The sequence below is a fragment of the Panicum hallii genome, chromosome 3 (genome assembly GCF_002211085.1).
Source record: "Panicum hallii strain FIL2 chromosome 3, PHallii_v3.1, whole genome shotgun sequence".
Taxonomy (NCBI): Eukaryota; Viridiplantae; Streptophyta; class Magnoliopsida; order Poales; family Poaceae; genus Panicum; species Panicum hallii.
The window spans coordinates 788209-812892 of NC_038044.1; the positions used below are offsets into that span (position 1 = coordinate 788209).

A 24684-nucleotide genomic window follows, 5' to 3' on the forward strand; every position below is an offset into this window, starting at 1 on the left:
GGGGATCCGATGATCGAGACGAGCATGCACTCCGTATTGGCGTGCGTGCACGATCGAAGCAGCTAGCTAGCTGCCACAGGAGGAGACAAGGAGACGACAGGAGGAGGGAGCTCAGGACTCAGCAGCAGCAGCGACAAGAAAAACCATGGCCTCCATTGGGTTTGGGTTTGACCGAGGCACCAACCGCACCAACCATCGCGCCCCACGTCCTCATTCCCAACCCTCGCTCCTCGTCAACCTCCCCGGCCGTCCGACCCCAGCAGCAGCAGCAGGGCAATGGCACGAACCACGACGACATCGCCATCGGTTTCCAAACCACCATCACAAAATAAAATATAACAAAATCGCTCTCTTTCTTTATTTAACCACTTGTTTCCTTTTCAAACAACCGTTTCCTTCTTCTCCAGTTTGCATTCAGGAGAGGCGCCTCCTCTCCATTTGGCAGGCAGTAGCACGCCTCTCCCCGTCCATCGCCATGGCCATTAAAGTTGCAGGAGATCCACAAAACTGAATCCAATCAACAGGGGCCATCTACCTAGCTAGCTACCGGCTGCTTCGTTGCGCGCGGTATGAATATCATCAGATAACTTCTCTTTGATCTCAATCCCCCCTTTCTCTTGTCTCGATTTCGTTCCCTTTCTAATTATCTGCTGGAGTTCGATTCATCATTGGACTCGCTTCTCTCTTCCCCCTTAGCCTAGTTTTCTTCCGGTTCTGATGCTTCTAATGCAGTAACAGAGTATTTCTTTTACACCATCATCAGTTGATGATACCAATGGCAACCTTTTTTTTTTTAAAAAAAACTTTACTCAATACCTTTCGCATAATAAGGTTGTCATGCTTTTCACTGCTCTATGTTGTGAGGTTTGTTGCTGCTTCCAACTTACCATGCTCTTAAGTTTCCAATGGATTTTGGACCATCCGTTTTTGTCATTTTCCCTTGGAGCCTAAACGGATGCTTCCAAAGCCAAAACGTCTACCTTGGTGGATCAATAATGTGATCTTGGTCTCCCCCATTCTCGGTTTCCGTGTTAAATTGGTCATTACTACTTCATTTATGAATCAAAGTATGCTGCTCAGCTTTGGTTTCTTCCCGCTGTCTGTATCTGATACGGTTTTGGAGGTTTCCTGTACTAACTATTCCAACCTCCTGTTTCAAAACTTTCAGCTATTTTCTAGCTTCCGGTGGTTCCTAGAGGAACCACTGTCCTTATTTAGATGCTTCCTTTGAATTCTTAATTCAGCACCATGCAGTTCTTGGCAGTTGGCAGCCTTGGTGTATATGTAGGTTACTTTATTCAGTTCGTGACAACTTTTCCTTCATTACTGGAAGACAGCTTGTCAAACTCCCCATTTTCTGAAGCGTCTTTGTTTTCCGACTGTCTGTTCAATTACTTTTCATGGTTCCCTAAGGTTTGCAAGATCTCCACACTCCCTGCAATGGCCATTTCAATCTATCGAAGAGTTAGGATATAGGTTAGTTGCATATGCCTATTCCTGTGCGAGCAAATGCGACTTCGTCCCATTGTCTTGTCCATTGTTTTGATGAGGTTTTCCCTGTGGTTTGTTTTGTTTTCTTCAGCTTCTTATTAAATAATGTTTCTCAATTCCAATTATCTTATTGGCATGTCCATGGCAACAGTAGCAGCTGTATCCCCTATTTGGAACTTCCCCTCTCTCTTTTAAACCTGTTTTGGTCAACTACCACTGTTCCATAGGATGGGATCACCGCCCTAACTCTGGATGAATGTCCATCATGTAGATTTTTTCCTTTTGAGGATGGACTACGTGCTTCATTCTCATCTATACCACATTTTCTTAGTAAAAAATTGTAATTTGTTCATCCTTGAAATGAACAGGTGAAAAGCCTTGTTTTGTGGTCTCTATGAATTTCCAAACATTTTTATGCCGTATTTTGTGACAAAATATTTCCTTTCGTATAGAAGTTTTTCTGTTCTAGATCTTCTGTTGTCTTCTCGCTTGAACTTTCAGTTTATTCATCTATTTTTGAGAGGTCTCTTGCAGAAAATAATTTGTTTTCTGTTTGGTGATGTGATGAGATTCTTATGTCAAGTTTGTTCATACTACTATTCAAGTAACGTTTCTAAATGAGCTGTTGGTGCCTTTTCACTTTCATGTTCTAGCTTTGAAATTCTTTCAGCATCACTCTTTGTCCAAAGAAACAAGTCTTGAAACCCTGTGGCTACCTTTGATTTGCTTTCTGGATCACTAGACTCTTCTACATAGTTTCGTGCATCATTAAAACTTCTACCGTTGTACCTACCTAACTTTCCCTAAAAAATCCTCTTGCAGGCGTTCTATTACCTCTGCTCATTGCTTAACGATTCCTCTGTTTCATAAGTTGTTCATTTGATGCTGGAGGCAGAAACTGTGTGCAGAAATGGAGCAGAAACACAACAGAAAGAAGAAGGTAATATATTCTCTGTTCTTTCAGGCAAGTTTATCATCTGCATAAAAAAGTACAAGTGACTTTACCCACCCTCTCTTTTTCAGTTCCTCTTTCCAAGAGTTCTAGGAGCAAAGGATGCGAATGCCTTGTCAAGGCATATTATCGAGTCCTCCAACTCCACAGGTTGGTTCTTGAGTTCATAGCATCCTTTTTAACGGCAAAGCAACCGCTTCCTTTCTACATGACGATAAGACATATCCATTTCCTTGTGAACCTTAGAAAATTAAAGCTTGATGCATATTAGCTTAAAGATGGTCATGATTGCTAACTTCTGGTTGGCAAGTGGAAGCATATTAGATTTCTCCTGGTAATAAAAGTAAAACGTCATTAATGTTTTTTTCAGTTGATTTGAAAGAGTCCCCAGAGAGGTCATCAGTGGCCTCCCCATCAGCATCATCCTCATCCTTCTTCAAAAGTCTTTCCGGTATCTACCCATTTCATCTCACTCTACTACTCTAGTCTTCTACACTCGGTCATTAATTAGTTTAATTTTTTCTATGTATTATCATAATTCTTTTGACCTTGAATTCTAAGCCTGGTTTTCCTTCCCCTTTTCTAACTTCATCTTTCCAAAATAGAAAGTAGAAGTCTAAAATTCAGCGGCTTCAGTTCTCCTGCAACAATTAGTAGTACCCATACAGAAGCTTTCAGGTGAGCATAATCGCCAGTAAAGTCCTTGATTTTTTTAAAGCTTACTCACTTTTTTTATGAGGTTCAAAGCTTTATTTAATTACATGTCACAGATAGCATATTTTAATTAGCTCAAGTTTAGATATTTACTCCGTTCTTGCTCTGATTTTCGTAGGGTATTTGCAGCCACATGGAACGTAGCTGGAAAGACTCCGGACAGGGGTCTCAATCTGAATGATTTCCTGCCTTCTGATGATTATTCAGACATTTATGTGTTAGGGTATGCACAAATTTAAACATCACAAAATTGCATTATTGATATTGTCTTATCAGATAGAGGTTTTAGTGTCTTTACACAATGCCCACCTTCAAACATCACAGCCTTTTGAGGTTTTAGTGTCTTTACACAATGCCCACCTTCAAACATCACAGCCTCTGACACGTTTCCTTTTGAGGTTAAATCGTTGTCATTTTCATATCTCCAGCACCACAAGAGATTTCAGCACATTTAATGTTTTGCTTTTGAGCTTCTTATCATGCAAACCAATCACAATTTTCCTTTCTTGTGGTTGTCCGGCACATCTATCCAATCGACAGTTACCTAGCAACCGACTTTGTCAGCTGTCAACTCATTTTACTAATTTCATCCTGGAAAACCAGTTACCGTAAGTCCTAATTCAACAAGGAAAAAAAATGCAATTTTAATCCAGAGACTAAATATCATTTACCTAAGTTACTTTGAAGTCGAAAAACTTGATAGGATTTTTCCCGCCATAATTGCAATGCAGATTCCAAGAAGTCGTCCCCCTCAACGCCGGCAACGTCCTGGTGATCGAGGACAACGAGCCGGCGTCGAGATGGCTCGCCCTCATCAACCAGGCGCTGAACCGGCCTTCACCATCCTCTGACGCCTATGCCTCCGCCATTTCTGAAGTTGCAGCGAGCTTCTCGTTCAGCCGGTCCGTAGACACGACGACCTCTGCATCCCCGGCCTCCGCTCTCCAAACGCCCAGCTCCAGCCCGCTCGATCCGTCGCGGTTCCACAAGTCCTCCAACAGAGAGATCCGCGGCGCCGCCATCACCCGCGGCCGCCGGCTGAAGACGTGCACCTGCCCGTCGGAGCGGCCTCGGAGTCGGAGGTCGTACAGGGCGTCGTGCCTGATAGGTTGCGGCAAGAACACCGACGCCGTCGAGAGCGACACGACGACGTCGGATGAGGACGACGACGAGGTCAGAACCAGCAGCTTCGCGGTGTCCGACGTGAAGAGCCCCGCGGCGGCGGCGGCGAGCCGGCGCGAGAGGTACTGCCTGGTTGCCTGCAAGCAGATGGTGGGGCTGTTCGCGACGGTGTGGGTGAGGCGGGAGCTGGTGCCGCACGTCGGCCATGTCCGGTTCTCCTGCGTTGGCCGCGGCATCATGGGCTACCTCGGCAACAAGGTCAGCTCTCAGCAGGCTGATTCAGTCCATTGCAGCTCAACTGTCTGAAATGGCACGCCAACGCCATTGCCATGTCCGTCCCCGTCAAGATCAAACATTCAATTGCCATCATGTGTTTGGTTGCAGGGTTGCATCTCCGTGAGCATGTCGCTGCACCAGACGAGCCTGTGCTTCGTGTGCAGCCACCTGGCGTCCGGGGAGAAGGAAGGCGACGAGCTCAGGAGGAACTCCGACGTGGTCGAGATCCTAAAGAACACGCAGTTCCGACGGCTCTGCAAGAGATCAGGCCGCAGGATTCCCGAGAGAATCCTCGATCACGAGTAATTTCTCATACACTACTCACTGTGCATTCACTTGATGCCAGAATTCAGAAATGCGAACTGACAAGTGGCAATGGTCGCAGCCGTGTGATCTGGCTCGGTGATCTGAATTACCGGATCGCTCTGAGCTACTCGGAGGCCAAGAAGCTCGTCGAGGCCAACGACTGGGGTACTCTCTTCGAGAAGGATCAGGTAAGCTACCAAATTCATGGCAGTGTACTGCATTCTGCATATACTCTGTCTGCAAGTGTTCATTGGGTATTCTGAACTGACCAGCTCAAGACTGAAAGAGAGAGTGGAGTCTTCAGAGGGTGGAATGAGGGCAAGATCTTCTTTGCTCCCACATACAAGTACTGTTGGAATTCCGACAATTATGCTGGTGAAGATGTCACGTCGAAGAAGAATCGAAGAACACCAGCATGGTAAGGCAATAATCTTGTGACTTCAGAACAGGGCCGCAGTTGTTTCAGTTTCAGCATACAGTGTTTCTGAACATTGTGGGTGCACTAAAAAATTCATTGCTGGATCAACCAAAAACATTTTGCAGGTGTGACCGGATTCTTTGGTATGGTGAAGGGATAGTGCAGCTGTCCTACGTCCGCGGGGAGTCTAAATTTTCAGACCATCGTCCTGTCTGTAGTGTGTTCATTGTTGAGGTTGCAGTTCCTGACAACAAACTCATCAAGTTTGCATCAGGTCCCAACATGAAAGTTGGCGTGGAAGAACTCCTATTTGCCCCAAGTAGCGGATAGCAGCTGTACATGGAATGCAGCATTTTGCTCAAGATCATATACGGGACACAGTAATACTCATTCCAAATACCTGGTGCACTGACTTGAAACATTGTGTGCACTACTAAGATTAGGAGATATTCATGAGAGGCAATTGCTGACGATAGTGCTGATGAAGTCATGAGTATAATTCATAGAACTGAGTCTGCACTCAAGAATCAAAAAATTGTTCCCTTCTGCTTCAGGTTGGGAGCCCAAGGGTTCCCATGACCATGACTCCAGAACTGAAACAAAACCTTGAATCCATGGACAATAGTTTGTGGGAAGATTCAGGAGGCTACTAGCATAGTGTTAACAACTTTCAGTTCAGTCATATGAATCTCTGTACTCTGTTCCATACATGTCAATCAAGATGTGAATCTATAGGAGCATGAAAGGCGCTCATTTGGCATCAGATAATTGAAGTGTTCAGTGTTCCAATTGCTGCTACTGTAATGCCCAAACACTACATGCCTCTTGATTTATCATTTTTCATGTTGCAAAGTTGGTGTTGGCTAAAAAAATCAAACACAAAAGTGCTAGTTTCATTTCATAAGATCGATATAGTCCAGAAATAGTTGAATAAACGACTACATTACGGAGTATCACAGCCATACTTTCTCCGAACATGATTTCAAATCGTTTAATTGCTGATGGATATGGATGTGCAATTTCAAGACGGGTTCCTTCGAGCATGGTCAATCATCATTCCTTTTTCTCGGCATTCAGTACTACAGAAAGCACTCTCCCCCCTGCAGCATCAACAGAAGGAAGGGAGAAAGATTTGTAAGGCAAGGATCCATGGTACAATAGCTATACCTTACAAAGAATGGTACAAGAATTCAAGCATTTGTAAAAGAAGAACAAACAGAACTCTTTCTTACTATATAAGAACACAAGTTTTTGATGAAATTAACTCAATTAGACCTCCTTACGACCTTACCTAAATAGAACATTTCAAATTATTAGAATTAACAGCTAGCAAGGTGCAGAACAAAAGCTAATTTGATTAAAACAGAAGATTTAGGAATGTGAAACAGAACATAAATGACTCAACAAATCTCTAGTTACCAAGCCAGAGCAAAGAAACCTACTTGTAAATGTAGATATCTGCCTCATGGCCTAGTGCACGGTTGCATGAACCACAATGCTGCAGAAAACGGAGCGGCTGCATCTGCATGTTTCCAGGAGGCAGTGAATGAACACAAATGCCAGTCTCAGTGTGGCTGCCGTGTCTTTCATCCCTCTTTCCTGTTTCTGCCATCTGATCAAGCTTCTGAGACTGAGACATGGAGGGTGTGGTGGCCATTGCGAGGGTGCGCTTTAAGTTTTTCTAATGGGATGACACAGTCATACTTTGCAGACAATTTGTTAATTTATGTGCTTCTATCGCTATATAGATCCGTCCAGTCAGGTTGCCTGTGTTATTGTTTTCAGTACATGGGTGAGAGAGAGATATGTCCGTGCATAGAGAACTAGTGATCCTTAAGAGTCGGCAGGCACCCCTTTTTTTCCTTTTTAAGGGAAAGAGGACATGTTAGGTGGGCAACCATTTCTACAGGTATGGTGATACTGACCCGATGTAACATTAGTCTTCCGGGAAAGCATGGTCATGTTAGTAAGGCACAGCATGTTAACAGTTGGTAGAGTATATGTTTAATTTTGCACCACTCATGTACATGGAGATCCATGGTTTGAAATGTTTACAGATTAACTGAAGCATATGTGGAAAATGCAACATCATACGCTCATCTCATACTTATCACTGTAATGCAGAATGAGTGAGAGCGTGAGGCTTCTTGCTGCTAGAAGTCCTAATTGGCGTAGGCATTTGATGGCCAGTATATTTGAAGTGCCTTACTTTCTGGACCATTCCTCTGGATCAATCTTCATGGGGACAGGATGATAGAATTGTCTACATTAACTATGCCTGGGCCAACAAACTGTAGTTGATGCTCTGTTTCTTAAAGAAAAATATATTTGGTTTTGTATCATTTGATAGAAGTGACTATTCACTCCAACTTTTGTTGGTTGGTACTAATTGTACCACTCTAATAATTGAGAAAATGCCAGGTTCTTTTCAGAAGAGAAGCGAAGGATAGAATCTCACTATCAACGCATAACATCAGCAATGATAGTTCTTTTCAGATGTCATTTTACCCTCTTTTTTCTTTTTTTCTCCCACAAAACGATTGAGGCACCGGTGTGCCAGTTTCACGAGAAGGCTTTCCCTAGGCGGGATTTGAAATTCTAGCATTTGCTGGTTGCAGTATTTGATGATCTATTCCACAAAATTCACACTCACATTGAGGTAATTTGATACCACAAAAGGCCCAAAACCTTGAACAATCAGTAAAAATAGGATTAGAAACGAACGGGCGTGACCAGACTCACCAGTGGGCAGGTTACCTATTCCTTGGCTCCAGTGAACTCCTTCCTTTATTGGCCAAACAGATCCATCGAGTCTGCTGACGACCGACGACCGAGCCGGACCCGATGGCGAGCGGCGCTTACCCCGTGCAGTTCCTCCACCTCCCCGGCGGCGGCGGCCAATGGCGCAACCTCGGCGCCGCCTACGCCGCCGTGAGGTTCCTCTGCCCGCAGGGTCAGTCCCTGGTCCTGTACGCCGCGGACCCCGACGGTCAGCCGCAGCGCATCGTGTTCGTGTACCCGATCCTCCCGGGCGACGCCTTCGAGAGGCTGGACGGCGCGACGCTCTCGTGGGCGGAGCCCGAGTCCGGGAACGAGTTCGCGCTCTGCTTCCTCGACGACGCCGCGTGCGGGGCCGTCTGCGGCGCCATCGCCCCGGTGGTGAGGAGCCCGGCGGTCGACGGCATCGCGGACACCCTGGCGGGGCTCCGCGTGGCGAGGGAGGAGGACGCGCCGGCGCCCGGTGGAGGGGACATCGCCGCGCGGCTCGCGCAGCTTAGCATCGCCCGGCCGTGAACTGAAATCATGGCGGAAAAGGGCTACCGGCAATTTTCTCGCTGATAGAGACTTTGAGCTCGGTTTCAGTTTCAGTTAGGCCGTCGTCGTCTTCAGTCTTTGTCGACGCGATTCAGCTGCCTGTTTAAGCTGTACACCGCGGTAGTATCTGCTAAATCTGATGGGAATCAATAATGGCAATGATCTTCTCTCATGTTTCTCTCTACGATTGCAAGATTTGTTCTTCCAGTGCATGAACCGCAGCCTCAACTTCCAGAGAGAAGCTAGAATGTTTGAAACAATAAAAAATAGTACTCCAAATACAGACCTGAAACTATCATGAGTTCATGAGTAGGTCTTAATGTAGGTACATGTGCAACAACAGGACTTGGATATCAGAAAGTGGGTTTTTTTTATAAGCATCAGATGATCAGAGCAGCATGCGTACCCATGCCTGCTACAATTTCCAACAAATACACAAGTCTCGTCTTTTTCAGCATGAAAAAATTGGGCCTTGAGCCAATATTTAAGCCAATGTGGCAATGTCACTATATCGGCGTTATATGACAGCGCAACAGGGATCTCTTGGTTGATGCTATCTATGCCCTGCTCTCGAGATATCTTCACCAGTTGTCCGCCCCCTGAATCACATTAGAGTCCTAACATCTGCTGTAATCTCCACCTGCACCAGGAGAAGCAATGCATTTGTAAGCTATCACATCAGCAGTAACCAGAATCAAGTTAACACTGATCTTTGAGATAAAGTGAGAAGCCTTTATCAATAAAGTAAGAAGTGATATAGCAAAACTCAGGGCATCAAGTACATTCATGTGAAGTTCAGAATAAGCAAATGCCCATTCTTCACGCTCCAATATACGTTACTAATTGCTAGCACAGACATGCAAGACTTATTTTTGTGTGTGGATTTTTCCCTGAGAAAACAAAACTGACAAGGAATTCTACCTTAGTATATACTGCTTAGTTTTCCATTTTATTTGATGATTACGCTGTGGTGACAACTTACAAGCTCACTGCTCACCCCTCAAACAAGGGGGAACTGTAGCTTTCCTCCATCTTTTTAGAACTTCAAAGCATGTTAGAAGCCAAATAAATTACAAAGAAAACAAAGAGCAGTCTCTAATAATATTTTCAGAGTTATGAGTCGCTGGAAAATGTAAATAGCGAAAGCAAAGTAGCAACTCTCCGGTCATATTTAAGGTTACAAAATTATTGGCAAAATTAGACACATTGTTTCATACTCAAAGAGTGATCATTGTGAACAACATTTGACATTAGTTTAAGAAAATGCTCACCATATGTGCACCAAATAAGACAATTGATTCCAAGCTCTGTTCATAGTTCATATCAGCAATACACCAATACACTGCATATTTCTCAAGGGAAGAGCAAAAAGGCGAAGGCATTTGTCTGACTGTCAGTTGAGTTATTCAGTTCACTCTGAACAAATGTCTTAGAAGTCTAGTGGCATCCCAAACATATCGTTGATCTCCGCCATGACATCACGAGTGGTGATTGTGGGCTCAAATAGACCATTCTCATCCCCAAATTTGCAGGAATTGCTCTGATTGGCTTTGCAGGTGTTCTCTTTTAGGTCATCATCAGCTAATATGGAGAAACCGGAAACTGGAGCTGCTTTTCTATCTGACAGTGTGTTGGCTTTTTTCATTGTTCTCTCACCCTTGAAGTTTAGTGGTCTCCCAAACATGTTGTTTATATCATCCATAGCCTCCTTTAGATTGACAGTTGGATCGACTAATCCATGGTGGCATGCATTTTCTACCTTAGCCTCATCATCAGTAGTGGATCCAACAAACCTATGAATGACCATGTCCTCTTGAAGCCCAGAACTCGCAGGATGAGGACGTTCATGATACAGTGTTCCTGAATCAGCTTGAACCGGACAGAGCAAAGTATTATTATCACAGGCAGGCTGCACGGTTCTGGAGTTTGACTTGACACCATCATCACTTTTCTCACATTGTTCTTCTTCATCATCTGGCAATATTGCAAATCCTCCAACAAATGGCTTCTGAAAGTCATTTTGGCCTTTATGCCTAGATGAATCATGCAATGGTCTTGGAGGACATCTATTCTTCTTGTGGCACATGGCATTCTGTACATTGCAGTTAGCCTCATTTTCATCAACAAAGATTTGAAACCCACTTGTTTCCTGATTTGACTTCATGTTTTCCTTCTTAGAGTTCTTGTAGTGCCCCGCATTTTGGTCATTGCCATTAGGACTATCTTCATCAATAAAGATCTCAAAACCTCTTGTTTGCTGTCCAAACTTTGGATGCTCTTGCTTCATGCTATTGCTGTGGACCATCTTTGGATTATTATGGTTAGGCTCATCTTCATCAACAAAGATATCAAATGCACTTGTTTGCTGATTAGAATTTGTCTTTTCACGATTTGAGTGTCTCTTGAGCGTTGTCTCAGGTTCCACTGGCTCCAAAAACATGCTATTGATGGCATCCATAGCCTCCTTAGTGTTTATAGTTGGTTCTACTAGGCCATGATGGCAGGCATCTTCAGTTTCCGACTTCCCAACCAATGCAGAGCCTACAAACCTTACAACTACAGTATCATCGCTATTACAACGGGACAAATTGTAGTTTGCTCCAGAGTTGCCTCTGGATAGCATACCAACTTTAGCCGGCCCTAATGGAGGATGACAACCTAATGTAGTGGAGCTGCTCCCTGACTTCTGAGTTGTTTTGGATTTCGGTTGTGTACTGTTTCTGCTTTCACCTGCAAGATATTCCATAAATAAGCAAGATAACACTGGAACAAATCATCCATTATATTTGCATGTCAATTAAATCAGAAAATCTGTTATGAAAAGGAAAGTTCGAGGTAAGGATCCACAAGAAGTATGTTTCTTTTATTTTGGGAAGGATTGACCAATAAGCTTTTTAATAGAAAGAAAAGCAGCAAATACAACATCGTTTACACCAGCAACTGATTTGTGTACCCTTTTTTCACAGGCCTACCTTCAACTTGCTTCGTCGATGTGGCACTAGGCCCAGCTTTCGTAGGCATTTTAGCACTTGAATCAGCTTTCCTAGGCATTCTTTCCTGCAGCTAAACCACATAAATTAAAAAAAGAAGAAGAGGTGAACAAATTGAACATTGGTCATAGTTGAAATTGAATTAATACATGAAATGAGAGCCATACTTTATCTTTCCTCCTCTTGTATGATTCCATTCGAAGAATAAACTGTTCATGTGCTTTGTGCAACTCACCGATAGGCTCTGCCAGGCTATTAAACAATTCAGTAAGTAACCAGCTTTATTCTGAAATGAACAGTGTACTGAGATCTATTTTAACATGAGGAGCTACTTGGAATTACTAATTGTCTCACTTGTTTATTGTTGCATAACCATGCATACTGTTTTAGTGGAGATGTTCAGATTGTCATGAGCCTACCCCACATGCATCTAGGAAAATGATAAGATCCAGAGATCTCTGTAAATTAAATCAAACCCCTCAGGAACCCATAATGAAAAAGACATTAACCTTTTTAACTACTAGTACTAGTAACTAATTTGCAGTATTTGAACCTGAGATATGCATAGTTCCAGATGATGAAAGTACATGCAAGATTCTGCTTTTCTGTAGCTCATAATATATCGGATATAGATAATGGAAGTTGAGCTCACACAATAATAATAATTATAATAGCAGATGATTGTATCGGTAAAAGACTGAAATACAAGCGTACGGGGTAAGAGCTTGCTTACTTCTGGATCCCCAGATTGTACATCTTCTCTGCATCACTGAACCTCTTGTGCTTCTCATAATACAGTGCATAAGCCATATAAAATGAAGCTCTCTTAAGGCCAATTCCATTCCTCTCCATCTTCTTGAGCAATGGCTTCGCATCCGCCACATAGTCCATCTACAGAATGAAGAAACCCAGTAAGATGATTTCTTACAACAAGGCCTCCAAAGCCAAAAGGAGCTCGGTATATGATGGGGGCCACTTGCTCAAGAGCCACTATGATGCATTGGGTCGGCAGTAACAGGGGAAGAGGAAGTGGACCGAGACGGGTGGTTGCAGCACTCTGAGGTTGGCTCACCAGCTGGATCCAGACGCGGAGGTAGCGGGGATCGTCGCGGTAGCGTACGTCGTCCTGGAACTCCTGGGCGCACTTCTGGAGGAACCTGGGCAGCTTCTCCCGCAGCGACGCCGGCGGCAGCGCCCGCTCCATCTTCCGCACCCCCCTACCAAACAACGGGCCGCGGATCAATGGATCGATGGACAAGGAAACCGGTGCAGAGAGACGGAGAACGGGGAAGGGAGCGGTGGCGTACCGGAGCCATGGGCGGAGGGGGTCGGATCCTGAGTAGCTCCGGATGTCGGCCACCACCGACGAGAGGAGCTCCTTCTCCTGCTCTCCGTGTGCGGCGGCCATGCCTCCGATTCGATTCGAGTGGCGGCCGGCCGACAAGACAAGAGCAACAGAGCATTTCGAATTTTATCTCTCTCCGAAGAAGGGCAACGGCCATGGGAGGGTTAGGGCCCACCTGCCAGACCTTCACGGGGCGGGCTCTGTTCCCACGAGGCCCAACGAGATCCGTCCCGTACACCGGCCGCCGCCGACGGCGAGACCACTGCTGCTGCGGATAGTCTGCAGAATTCTTTCTCTTAAAAGAAGTCAAGTCTCAAAATCGTTTCCAACGTCGCATGTCTCAGTTTTCCAATTCGCACGCATAGTCTGCAGCTGAATGAGCAAAAAAAAAAATTCATAGGATCTACAACAGCGTCAAACTCTCTGCTGCTAACAAGATGGCCTTCTGCAACAGGTCTTGCAGGTAGATTATATCAGCAAGAACACCCGCAGTCATTGCCAGCTCCTGGCCTCCTGCGCCCTGGATCAGCAGAGAGGGGGCTCTCATAGCATCGGTCGTATATCTCCACCCGATCACCACACAAAATGTTCTTGTGAATTCTCAAACCAAATGATAGTTGGAACATTGATGCTTGGAAACAGAAAAGTATTCTCCAGAGTTAGATTGTCCTTATAGGGACCATACTTCTTTATATGGTGCTAGAAGGAAACCTTATTCTGGAAAAGAGTGAAACAAACACAGTACGGACCTTAGTATAATTTGTCTCTCTAGTAGTAGGAATCAACAGGCAGTGGTGGAAATCAAAATCCTATGCTGGCATTATGTTCATGGCCAACACTTCAACAAGCAGTGGATGCACAAGTAGGGATAAGAAAAAGCTGATAGGTTCCATTGCCATTAAACATTGCACATTCAGTTAAAGCGCAAGCAATCAAACTCCCAATCTCAAAGGTCCTAGCTGACACTTGAAAAACAATGGATTCTGAACTGAATGTGCTCAATAAGAATGCCCCAAATTGACACACATGTTTACATGTATACTTATTAACCAGCAGGCATTATCATCGAAGTCATCAGCTAATAATCAGCAGGCACTCCCATCAAAGCCCTTTTTTTAAGGAGGAAGTATTTTGCATAGGAGAAGGCAAAGGGAAGAAGAAACAAAGACAATCATTGCTCTCAAGATGAACGATCCAGATTTGAGCTAAAGATGCTTCTCAGCAGTAGCAGGAGCAACTGCAGGTCTGGCATCAAATGCAAGCAACACAACACCACCAGCGAATATAAGCCAGGAAACACGCAAAGGCAGCAGCAATTAGTAAAGTTCTTATCATGAAGTTGAACATGGCAGGCCATCAGGCACCTATGAATTATGATGATGCATCATCAGGTAGAGTTTGTAGACAGAATGTACATCACAGAAAAAATGGCAGCTTGAATTTGGATATTGGATAGAGTCATAGGTTAATTACGTATGCCACAGAACCAAATTGAGGAGAGAAGCCCTTTCTCCGATAGGGGAAATTTTTACCAAATTCAAGATTTTGACATCAAGTTGATACAAATTGAGAAGCCTTCCTTCCTTAAACAGAATGTTACTGTGACTAAGTTGTTTAATCGGGCGAAGAGAATACTACCCAGAACACATAGATGCCTAGTCAAGGAAGCAGCTTCCCTGCCATGAAGCAGCCGAACTTATTGCTCCGAGAGTACTCGTACGGCACGCCGGCAACCGTGAGCAGGCGCTCCAGCACCTCCTTGGCCCGGTCAGGCTCGGCCGTCTCGCACTCAAGCTCGTAGCTGGTCCCGAATTCGAACCGCGTCTCATCGAGCTCCAGCACGAGGCCGTCGTCCTCGAGCTCGTAGACGGCGCGCGTGTTCCGGAACCCGCCGAGGCAGACAAAGGGCGCGGCGTCCCCTCCGACGCCGTACTCGGCGGCGACGAGGCGGACGATCGGGGAGTCGACCCCGCCGAGGCGCGCGGGGTCGTCGGCGCAGGCGAGCGCGAGGGCGGGGTCGAGCGGCTCCTCGACCTCCTCGACGCGGCTGACGCCGGCGTCGATGCGCGGGCGGCGCTTGAGCGCGAGCACCGCGCGGAGGGGCGCGCGGTCGTCGGGGCCGTAGAGGCGGACGCGGAGCGCGGCGGTGGCCGCGGCGAGGGGCCGCGCGGCGGCGTCGAAGAAGAGGTTGCGCTGGGCGTGGGTGCGGCGGAGGCGGGGCGCGAGGAAGGAGGAGAGGCGGCGGTGGGCGGCGGCGTCGGGGAGGCGGAGCTTGATCTCGACCTCCATTGGGATTGGGGGGGAGCTAGGAGGAGGGCCTTGGGGGGTTCGAGGGGGTCGGGGTGGAGAAGCCGATGCGCTGGGCCTTGGAAGGCGCGGCGCCGGGCGGCGGGTGGAGGAGGTGGAGGAGGGGGTTGGAGGAGGAGGAGGTGTGCGGGGGCGGCGTGGTGTAGCTGGTGGGGGTGGCGGGTGCTGGGGTGGTGGTAGCGGCGGCGGCGCGGAGGTGGTCTTCGAGCTCGTCGCGGTCGGATGACCGGAGCTCGATGCGGGTGGGGTTGCGGCGCAGCATTGGATTGGGATGGATAGAGTGAGGAAGGGGGAGGTAGATCTCAGGCTCGCAGCTCGGAGCCACTGCAAAGTCTTCATGGAATTCGGCAAGCAAAAGGAAAAAAAGAACGTGACCTTATTTTCAGTGAAATAGCATTTCTTTCTCGAAAAAGCTCGCCAGTGCTGTTCCAACGTCGCACGCCTCATTCAGTTTGCCAATTTTCTCGTGCAACAATTAGACGCTCTGGTGCTAACAAGATGCCGTGGACACCAATCATGCTGTCCTCTGGAACAGGTCCTGGAGGTCCATTATATCAGCAAGAACGCCTGCAGCAGTGGTGTCGTTGCCAGCTCCTGCGCCCTGGATCACCAGAGGTGAGCTCTCATAGCATCGGCTGTATATCTCCACCTGATGGATCACCACACAAAAATGGTCTTGTGAATTATCAAACCAAATCGTAGCTGGGACATTGATGCTTTGGGAACAGAAAAGACTTTTTTTTTCTTGTGGAGACCAAACTTCTTTTATGGTGCTAAAAGAAAACATATTGCTCTGGAAAGAGTGAAACAAACACAATACAGACTTTAGAAATCATAAAGGAAATATAACGGTGCCCCATATAATACCGTGGCATAGAATGATCTGTCTCTCTACGAGTAGGAATTGACAGACAATGGTGGCAGATGCTCAAATAAAAATAGAGCAAGCAAGAGAAAGAAGGGCAGCATACCACATTGTCACTTCCCCTCAATCTACCAAGCGCAGAATCTTTTGGGAGCTCTTTAAGGCCTACTTGGCACCTGCAAACGGGGCGTTAGATATACCACAGAAGGATTGAAAACCAGCCAGCAAGAAACAAGCTGGGTACGAAGCTCCAAATAAGTAAAGAAGTGATAGGTAACAAGATTGGACCCTGATTTATGATGCCAGTGGATATTGCACAGTACTATAACACTAGGCTTGATGCATACCCTTTGCTTCCAATCTCACAGACATAGCGGAGAACATTTCCTCTAGAAGATGCTGTTTTGACTCTTTCTTCCATGCTCCTGTCAAGCTGTACTAGACCACTTTCAAGGAAGTCCTCTGTGGATACTGCATCAGGTCCTAATTCGCTAGGATATAAACTCTCAACCTGAGAGTGAAGAAAAACACAAAATTGGCTCACTTAGACATTGTCAAAAACACAGTGCCTGATTGATTACAATCCCAGCTTCACTTAACTGACAACATTATATTAATTATGTAGTTTTGTATAAAAGAAAGGAATCTATAGTAAGTATCAAATGATTTTTGGTGTAAAGACATTCAAATTATTAGCGATCATATCGCACCAAATCTAGAGAAAAGCTCATGCCATATATTTATATAAATGAATAAAACAGCTCCACAAGAAACAAACGGTGTAATCAATCAGCTATATAAACAGCTTTACAAGTTTGGTGACTGTTTAGTATACTCTTTCAGACTTGGCATATCTAATTATGATTTGCTGGAACAAATTCAGACCAGTATATCGATGCTACCATAAACCAGTACCAAGCCAAAGTAACAGTTACACCAATATAAGTTTCAACTATAATCAATAACAGTGAAAATATCCCCCAGTGTCCAAAAGCACCATGTTTGTAAAAAAACGATATCAAAGTTGAAGCTATGGATCTTGAGAAATAGTATAAATAGGCATACATTGATATTGTCCATGCTGATTTGTTGCCCCAAAAGCCTAGCCAGGATCAACGCCTGCATGCAAACATGAAGTTCTTAGACCTGACTGCCTGTTAACAAAGATAAATTGAAACATTTGAACCAAACCTCAGCTACCCCTTTCACAAAAAAAGTAAGTTTTTATTTTGTGATTTAACCATATGCAGATAGCTATGTGGAAGTTGAAGCTGCGAAGGTATTAAAGTCGAATATGTAAATACTGAATACTACTGTTCATGTGTGTGTTCTGTGCGTGAGCTCCTGAGCTACCTATGGGGCCTTCTTGGCTTACAGAATATGAACAAGTGAATAACACAAACTACTGGAACAGAATGAGCATTTTGTGAAAATGGTTATGTTCATAAGATTTTCCACATAAAATCTTAGTAGGACACAAATAAACTCAACACAGCAGCAGTTCATGCAATACATAACAGTTCACTTAGGAAATAAGTGACAAACAGAACACCACTTATCAAATGGGAAATTGAGAGGCAACTAACCTTTCTAGCCACATCCATTCCACCAAGATCATCACGTGGATCTGGTAAAAATAAAGCCATCAGTAAATGCACATTTTAAGCTGGTAAATAATAATATAAAATCTGTGTTCCTTGTGCTTAGATTATTTATATTAATTTATCTTAGTTACATACTAGTTACTATAGAGATTTTTGTTTCAGCACCACTTCACAAACAAAGAGCTAACTACAAATCGACACATAGGAAAATTGTAATGGAATAAAAATATATTTCAGTGAGATATTGCAAGACCTGGTTCTGTAAAGCCAAGAGACTTGGCTGTTTTTACAACTTCACTAAATCTCTTTCCATCCTCCAGCTCACTCATCACATAACCGAGTGTACCTACAAACCCATACGAAGGAAAACTTGTTAATTTTTTTAGAAACAGGGCGTCTTTTTTAACATAATAGACTAATAGCTGCATACCACTTAGACTGCCAACTATACGAGAAACTGGATCTCCAGATGCAATAATACGGGTTACAGAAGCTATCACAGGCAAACCTGCTCCAACCTGAAAGTAACAATAGCACATATAAATCACCATTCACCAATAGTCCCTAGCGAATGTGAAAACACAAAAAGGAGAGAGAAAATGTTGAATAGAAATAGTAATATGTTTTATGTATGCCCTGACTGTTACCATGTATATATGTGCATTATCTTTTGATTTCGAGCCAACAATACTCAAACAACAGTTGGATACAAATTAATTCACTGTAAAGATTGAAAGAATGAAATTGCAATGATGTAGTTAACTTACATAATAATACCACAACATTCGATATATTATAGGCAAGATTCTGAGATATACCCTTTGCAGCAAAACTCAGGTCATATATAAACAACAGTAGTATGTACAGGCATCAAAATGGGAAAGAGAAAAGAAAATGAAGCCACTGATAGAAGCAAGAGCATACAGTAGATTCAAATCTTATCTGACGGAAGTTGGACACCAACTTTTGAAAATCCTCCTGCAGGTAACAAATATATTGTTATTCAGATAACTGCTCTTTGTTGAATTACAGGAAATAGTGTGAGTTCAGCATCAAGAAAGACTATTAGCAGAAAATAAGAAGTCGAATAGCATTACATAAGGACCAGTAAGAGGTTTCTTGTTTGCCAATACAATGCAGCATCCATGATCCACGGCATCCTTCATCAGACTAGCAGTGTCATAGGTTGCTGAACAGTCAACTAGTACCAGACCTGCGAACAGGTGTGTGATAATGAAATGTGAAATGTAAGTTCAAAACCAGAATACGATTCAAATATATCAGAAACGAAACGGCAAAGATGTAATCTTTTTGATGCTATACTCACTGGAAAATAAAAGGCAGGAAGCAAAATGTACTAGAGGAAGAAGAAGACGTATGTGCAGTAGAGCACAGAATAACGAACCGGTTGTTCTTCCAAGCGTGGTAGCAGCGTCAATGACTTTACTCCTAGCCTCAGGGTTCCTGAACAGCTGATAGTTCCCTGAAATTGCACATCCAAGCATCTATTACTCTACATGTCAAGGAAAGTGAGCAGAATCGCATGATGGAATATCTACCTTGGCCGAGCAGGGATGACAGGGGAGAGCCGGCGGCCTTGGCGGCACAGAGGTGGGTGAGGAGCGCGTCATCGAGGCCGCTTGAGTGGACGTCGTCGGCGACGAGCAGGGAAGAGCTATCGGCGACACCCAACACCCGGATGGCCACGCCCTGCCGGCGGTAGCAGGTAGTTAAACAACAGAAACCGTCAGGCAATCAGTGATCGCCGAATCGATCGGACATACAAGTGGACAGGGGGAGAAGAAGAGCGATACTTGGTTGGCGTGGAGGGGACGGCAGGACACGATGTGGCGGAGGAGGTAGCGGCCGACGCCGCCGCAGCCGAGGAGCACCACGGGGAGCACCGACTTCACCGGCGTCGGCATTTGCCCAACTTGGATTCGTCCGGAGGAAAGCAGAGTCTATCAAGGACCTGCTGAAACCTCCGCCGGCAAACCTCCAACGGCCGTCGAGTCCACCAAGAGCCGCCGCCCGCCGGGAATCCTTCGTCGACGCCGCCGTCGCCTGGGACGCTCCGACGGAGAGAGGAGGGGGTGATGTGCTCGCGTCGTGTACTCGCACAAAAGGAGCTCGTCTCCCTGGCGTGTGGGCCGTGCTGATTCAGCCACCACTAGAAGTGTGGGGCCATGGTGTCAGTTTCCGAGACTGAGAAGTGAGAAGCCCAGGCCCCAGCCGGTGGATCGCCGCTAGACTGCCCGGCTGTGGCCGCGGCGGCGGCAACGAGCCCTAGACGCCGGCGGACAAGCCTTGATCGGCAGCTGGGTTAAATCGAGGAAGGGAGTAGGCCACGCTCGGCCGCTGACCGCACAAGAGCCTGTAGGACAGGATGGGATCGCCCATTCACCTACAGAGTTCAGCTCGGTTCGTCCCCAACTCCCCTCCTCCCATATGTCCTCTGATCTCGCATTCGATTTTGCTTGCTCAATCTGCCTCGGGTTGAATTACAGTGTCGTGTAGCTTTGCTGAAAATCGATTGTATTTTATCAGAAATCAACACTTCAGCGCGAGATCGGCAGATTGCAAGCAGAACCCTAGCAAGTATAAACCATTTTATTTTGCCTAATCTATTTTATTTTGCCTTGCCGAAATCAGTAGTACAGTCAACAAGGTAGATCAAGAAGAACCCAATTGGTGCACATCTAGAACTAGTTATACACGCAGATGTACACACACAATCAGCACAAATGCCCCAAACCACAACCACGGCTCTGATGGGACATTAGCGTACCCCAAAATTGATGCAGAGCAACAGTCATGCCAATCTCACGGCTAGCCAACACATGCTCACGCATATAAGCCAACCTGTTGGCAATTGATACAGTGCTTTTCTACTGGACGTTCGCTGCTGCCAACAATGGATTTCGTTGCTTGGCTTGAGGTGAACACATTTTCGTTCTTGAGAAGATGGTGAGAACTGAGAAGATATGTGTCTGCCAAAGGATCTCCGATGCTGATCAAATATTTTTTGTGAACTCACAAAGGCCCACTTTGGAGGGCTGGTTCAGGGATTGCCCCTAGAGCCCAGCAGTCTTCTGTTCTCTTCCATGTACCATCTCTTCAATCTCTCTTGAGCAATCACCACCTGCAAATAGGGAAAAGGAATTTATTCAATATATTGTGTAACCAGCTTCTAGCAGTCAATGAAGATTGCAAATGGCATAGCTAAGTACAACACTAAGCAAACAGTGAGTCAAGATAACCTGTTTTTCCCAGTCCGTCTTCAATGTTATGAAGAGAAGCACAATAGTTTGGACTAGTGTCCCAAGCAGCATGCCAATCCAAATGCCCTACACAGCAGACGACCAAGTGGAGTGAGGAACACAACTTACAGCTAAGAGATGCACCGAGTACCAGACACAATTGAACCAAATTTTATAATCTTACCTTTACATGAAGTCCCAACACATAGCCTAGGATTGCTCCAAGAGGGATGCCAATCAAGTAGTATGATGTAATGTTAACATAGGCAACTACACTTTGCCAGCCAGCACCAACAGCGACACCTATAGATGATTAAGTAACATTTTAGTGTCAATAAAATATGAGGTACATTGCACAAATCTCTGTCATTCAGTAGAACTGAGAAGCATACCTGATAGCACTGGTTGAACACTGTTTAACAATATGGAGAAGGCTAGCAGAGGCGAGAGGTTAGCAACAGCGTTGGCCACTGCTCGACTCTCAGTAAATATGTAGGCAAGGCTTCCACGGAAGAAAAGGAAGAGCACAAATAACACAAATCCGATCAAGAAAGAAGTGATGACGACATTGTAGATCGCAAACTTGGCCCTTCTTGCACTTCCAGCTCCAAGCTCATTTGCCACTCGCACTCTGAACGTAGTTGCATTAGCATCAAAATGGTGGGAATAGTAGACATTAATGGATGAAAAGCTAAGATAAAGTACGTACCCTGTTGCAGCCAAAAAGCCGATAGAAATCATCATCTCCCAACCGTTGATATTAAGGCTGCACATGTCGCAAATAGATACCACACTGCTTAGTAATGCTAGCTGTTTGTGACCACAGAAGGGACATCATGGCCAGTGCAATGACATGTAGCTACTATTCTGTTAGTTAGCACTAATTATGAGTGGAAAGATACCAAAGTCTATGGAAGAATTGTGAATAGCAACAACTACTAAGTGCAGCATAGATTACCATATTGAAAGGGCGTCAAGTGCAACCTCTGCATTCTTCATATATCCAGTGAGGAGCACCAATATGGTGTTGTACCACAATTCCAAACTGAAAATGCCAAGCTGATCGATGAGTATGTATGTATGTATTACAGTCGTATCAAAATCTTGATAAATTAATTAAAAAGAGACATGTACATTGTTACTACTTCTGAAACTGCATTTTATGCATACTGAAGCATAGATATGCTGCTTACCAGAGCATGACACCAGAAGATAGCGAGAGCTTGATGATGGCACCGAGGTCAGTGAAGGCAGCAGATGAGAACCCGGTCCATGTGAGAGGGCAACCCCCGAAGAAGACAAAGGCAAGCTGCCCAAACACGGGGATCCACATGGCGAAGACCATGGAGCCCATGACCCCTGCCAGGCCGAGCTGGAACTTGACGGTCATGAGCCAGGAGAGGGCGAGGTGGAGGCCGAGGTTGAGCATGGCGAGGTAGGTGATGATCATGTTCTTGCTCTGCGCCTGGAGGTACATCTGGAGCGTGAAGGACCAGACGTAGGAGAACATGACGGGGATGTACCAGAGCGAGATGGTGCCGGCGACGGCGGAGATCTTGGGGTCCTGGCCCAGGGCGACGAGCATGGGCTCGGTGAAGAGGTAGACGGGGAGCAGGACGACGGAGCAGGCGAAGAGGATGATCCAGGAGCGCTGGAGGTAGATGCCCAGCATGTGGTACTGCTTGGCGCCGTAGGACTGGCCGCACAGCGTCTCCAGCGCGCTCGCCATGCCCAGCTGCAGTGTACGGTACCATGAAATGCATAGTTAATTTAAGCTTGCTTCTAGATTGTTACTACATTGGCTGGCTGTCATATCGAGGTTATGTTTTCTTTTCCCAGCTGATGATGGTTTTACAGGTTGCTTTCGCAGCAGAGCAGAGGTGTTCGTGCCAGGCTGCCAGCGAAGAAAAGGAAGATTAGCAATTAACGGATTGGAGTCGTCCACGCATTTTTTTTCTACCATGACTTTGGAGCGCGCGCGATATACGGACACCACTGACTTCACAACCGACGATGGGTCCTGGTTGGCGTCTACGCTGGCGCATTGCATTCTCTTGGCGGGGAGAGGAACAGCAGAGCAACCAACTTGACCACGAACCCATTCAATTCAATGCCTCTCTCTTTTGCACTGCACGTGGAAGAAAATTTCTCAAGAGAGGTCCACTGAAGTTGGTGGCGAACTTTTACTGGGATAGAATTTAACTGTGGACCCAAAATATGGATGGAGGTATTAAATTTTCTCAAGAGTCGGGCGTGGACCACAGTACTGTTAGATTATTCAACCTTGACTAATACTACTACGGTCGACGGTGCACGTAAAAAATAAAAATACTCCTCCTCTCTTGTGTGCGTCTGACATCAGTCTCACTGTGTTGGTTTTGTAAAGCAATGTTCCTAGTAGCTAGCTAGTAACATTTGTAAAGTGTAATTAGAAGCAAGAAGATTAGTAGATTACCAGGATGCCGTTGCTGAATCTCATGAGTACTGTGGAGACGAGCGCGTACGCTGCGAGCTCGGTGGCGCCGATGTGTCCGATGAAGGCCTGGCTGATGACGGTGACGCCGAAGGAGGAGAAGCGGGTGAAGATGGAGGGCCCCGCCACCACCCACAGCTTCTTGTTCTCCTCCCACGCACGCCGGCCCAGCGACAAGCACGACGACGAGTCGTCGTCCTCAACTTCTTCCTGCTCCACCTTGCTGAAGCTGCTGCTGCGTCCATGGTGGTCGGCCGCCGCTCTCGGCTCGAGCAGGGGCACCTTCGCCGCCTCCTCTTCTCCTCCCCTGCTGCTACTAGTGGTCTTGTTCTCCATGTCGATCGATCCTCGGTGGCCAATGAGATGCTAGATCCCTTTGGCTTTGGCGGAAGAAGGAATAATCTGGCCAATAGACACAGCTGCAGCGAGCAGGCAGATATATGGTAGCTGAGAAGGGAGGGAGGGCGGACGAGATTGCCCCTTGTAGTGTGGGCTGCTGCTGCCTGCATCTGGGTTGGTAAGGAGGGCAAATATGTATTGCATTGTGGGATGAATTGGATGGACCTTGTGGTTGTGGCCAGCAGGGCAACCACGTATACAGATGGATGCATGCGTGGCGGCTGTTGCACACAAGCAGTATCGATGGTCTGTGGTAGCTCTACGTGTTTTTCTTGTAAATAATAGTAGGGAAAGCCCCTAACAATAAATCAGTCTGTCTACGTATATATTGTGTAGGAGGTCAAATAAAGTTGCAAGTTGACGATCGTCCTGTGCATGCAGAAATACGGATACATGAAAAGTGGGCAGCAACAGCTAGCATACGTTAGCCCATGAATGCGTTTTGTTCGTGGCTGCCAATTTGCCATGCGGCCACTGTACGCACACGTACGACGCTATCGCTTGCAGTGATTCATCATCCATCTCGCATCTAGCTCCATGCATCCGGCCTACCATATCTATCATCCATTCGTATGTGGCTTTAATTTGCTTGCACTATTAATTTTTTAAAAAAAAACGTTTTAGAGACATGTAAAAAGATATATTCATATATGTGTTGGGGCATCTGCACTAGCTAGCTCAATGTTTACTGAAATAATATAATGAACCATCTTCGCATCCACCGCCTCTCGAAACGCTATTTTTAGATACGGATACACTAGTACAGAACAACACATGCATCCACCTCCTTAAGTCCCGGTCGGGGTTGGGCCAAGACTAATAAAAGTATTAGTCCAAGGTCCAACGG

At 45.7% G+C, this 24684-nt stretch overlaps 6 protein-coding genes and 1 long non-coding RNA gene across 11 annotated transcripts; 3 read left to right on the top strand and 4 right to left on the bottom strand.

The window, feature by feature from the left end:
- The first annotated feature begins 372 nt into the window (after positions 1 to 372).
- LOC112886172 (type I inositol polyphosphate 5-phosphatase 10-like) lies at positions 373 to 6070 on the top strand. 2 transcript variants are annotated; one of them, XM_025951982.1, is made up of 11 exons: positions 373 to 567; positions 2314 to 2431; positions 2515 to 2593; positions 2814 to 2894; positions 3049 to 3121; positions 3276 to 3380; positions 3889 to 4537; positions 4664 to 4857; positions 4941 to 5049; positions 5134 to 5279; positions 5405 to 6070. In XM_025951982.1, the coding sequence occupies exons 2-11, from the start codon at positions 2402 to 2404 to the stop codon at positions 5607 to 5609; spliced, it is 1671 nt and encodes a 556-aa protein (XP_025807767.1). In that variant the 5' UTR covers positions 373 to 567; positions 2314 to 2401; the 3' UTR covers positions 5610 to 6070. The 2 variants fall into 2 exon arrangements, with proteins under 2 accessions (XP_025807767.1, XP_025807768.1); XM_025951983.1 differs by lacking the exons at positions 373 to 567; positions 2314 to 2431; positions 2515 to 2593; ... (1 more) ...; positions 3049 to 3121; positions 3276 to 3380 and adding exons at positions 3381 to 3439; positions 3491 to 3765.
- A 652-nt stretch (positions 6071 to 6722) lies between these two features.
- On the top strand, positions 6723 to 8766 carry LOC112886177. Its single transcript, XM_025951988.1, has one exon. It carries the CDS (start codon positions 8124 to 8126, stop codon positions 8571 to 8573), a length of 450 nt encoding a protein of 149 aa, XP_025807773.1. The 5' UTR covers positions 6723 to 8123; the 3' UTR covers positions 8574 to 8766.
- Positions 8767 to 9931: 1165 nt separating this feature from the next.
- LOC112886170 (probable inactive serine/threonine-protein kinase bub1) lies at positions 9932 to 14287 on the bottom strand. Of its 3 annotated transcripts, XM_025951980.1 has the most exons (7): positions 13964 to 14287; positions 12892 to 13208; positions 12657 to 12801; positions 12318 to 12475; positions 11752 to 11836; positions 11567 to 11657; positions 9932 to 11324 (listed from the first exon to the last, which is right to left on the bottom strand). In XM_025951980.1, the coding sequence occupies exons 2-7, from the start codon at positions 12990 to 12992 to the stop codon at positions 10024 to 10026; spliced, it is 1881 nt and encodes a 626-aa protein (XP_025807765.1). In that variant the 5' UTR covers positions 12993 to 13208; positions 13964 to 14287; the 3' UTR covers positions 9932 to 10023. The 3 variants fall into 3 exon arrangements, with proteins under 3 accessions (XP_025807765.1, XP_025807766.1, XP_025807764.1); XM_025951981.1 differs by lacking the exon at positions 13964 to 14287 and having other exon boundaries at positions 11567 to 11651; positions 12892 to 13919; XM_025951979.1 differs by lacking the exon at positions 13964 to 14287 and having other exon boundaries at positions 12892 to 13918.
- A 133-nt stretch (positions 14288 to 14420) lies between these two features.
- On the bottom strand, positions 14421 to 15707 carry LOC112886175 (triphosphate tunel metalloenzyme 3-like). Its single transcript, XM_025951987.1, has one exon. The coding sequence runs from the start codon at positions 15681 to 15683 to the stop codon at positions 14589 to 14591; it is 1095 nt and encodes a 364-aa protein (XP_025807772.1). The 5' UTR covers positions 15684 to 15707; the 3' UTR covers positions 14421 to 14588.
- LOC112886174 (homoserine dehydrogenase-like) lies at positions 15595 to 19850 on the bottom strand. Of its 2 annotated transcripts, none has more exons than XM_025951986.1 (12): positions 19520 to 19850; positions 19265 to 19415; positions 19111 to 19188; positions 18803 to 18918; positions 18630 to 18683; positions 18136 to 18223; positions 17959 to 18051; positions 17688 to 17728; positions 17167 to 17220; positions 16449 to 16612; positions 16208 to 16277; positions 15595 to 15885 (listed from the first exon to the last, which is right to left on the bottom strand). In XM_025951986.1, exons 1-12 carry the CDS (start codon positions 19628 to 19630, stop codon positions 15751 to 15753), a joined length of 1155 nt encoding a protein of 384 aa, XP_025807771.1. In that variant the 5' UTR covers positions 19631 to 19850; the 3' UTR covers positions 15595 to 15750. The 2 variants fall into 2 exon arrangements, with proteins under 2 accessions (XP_025807771.1, XP_025807770.1); XM_025951985.1 differs by having other exon boundaries at positions 19111 to 19194.
- Positions 19851 to 19853: 3 nt separating this feature from the next.
- Positions 19854 to 23318, top strand: LOC112886178. Its single transcript, XR_003227352.1, has 2 exons — positions 19854 to 20126; positions 22823 to 23318. It is a non-coding gene; the product is annotated as an uncharacterized LOC112886178 (long non-coding RNA).
- Positions 20305 to 23887, bottom strand: LOC112886173 (protein DETOXIFICATION 21-like). Its single transcript, XM_025951984.1, has 8 exons — positions 23421 to 23887; positions 22159 to 22700; positions 21924 to 22010; positions 21675 to 21731; positions 21358 to 21596; positions 21150 to 21268; positions 20966 to 21052; positions 20305 to 20847 (listed from the first exon to the last, which is right to left on the bottom strand). Exons 1-8 carry the CDS (start codon positions 23772 to 23774, stop codon positions 20767 to 20769), a joined length of 1566 nt encoding a protein of 521 aa, XP_025807769.1. The 5' UTR covers positions 23775 to 23887; the 3' UTR covers positions 20305 to 20766.
- Positions 23888 to 24684: the final 797 nt, after the last annotated feature.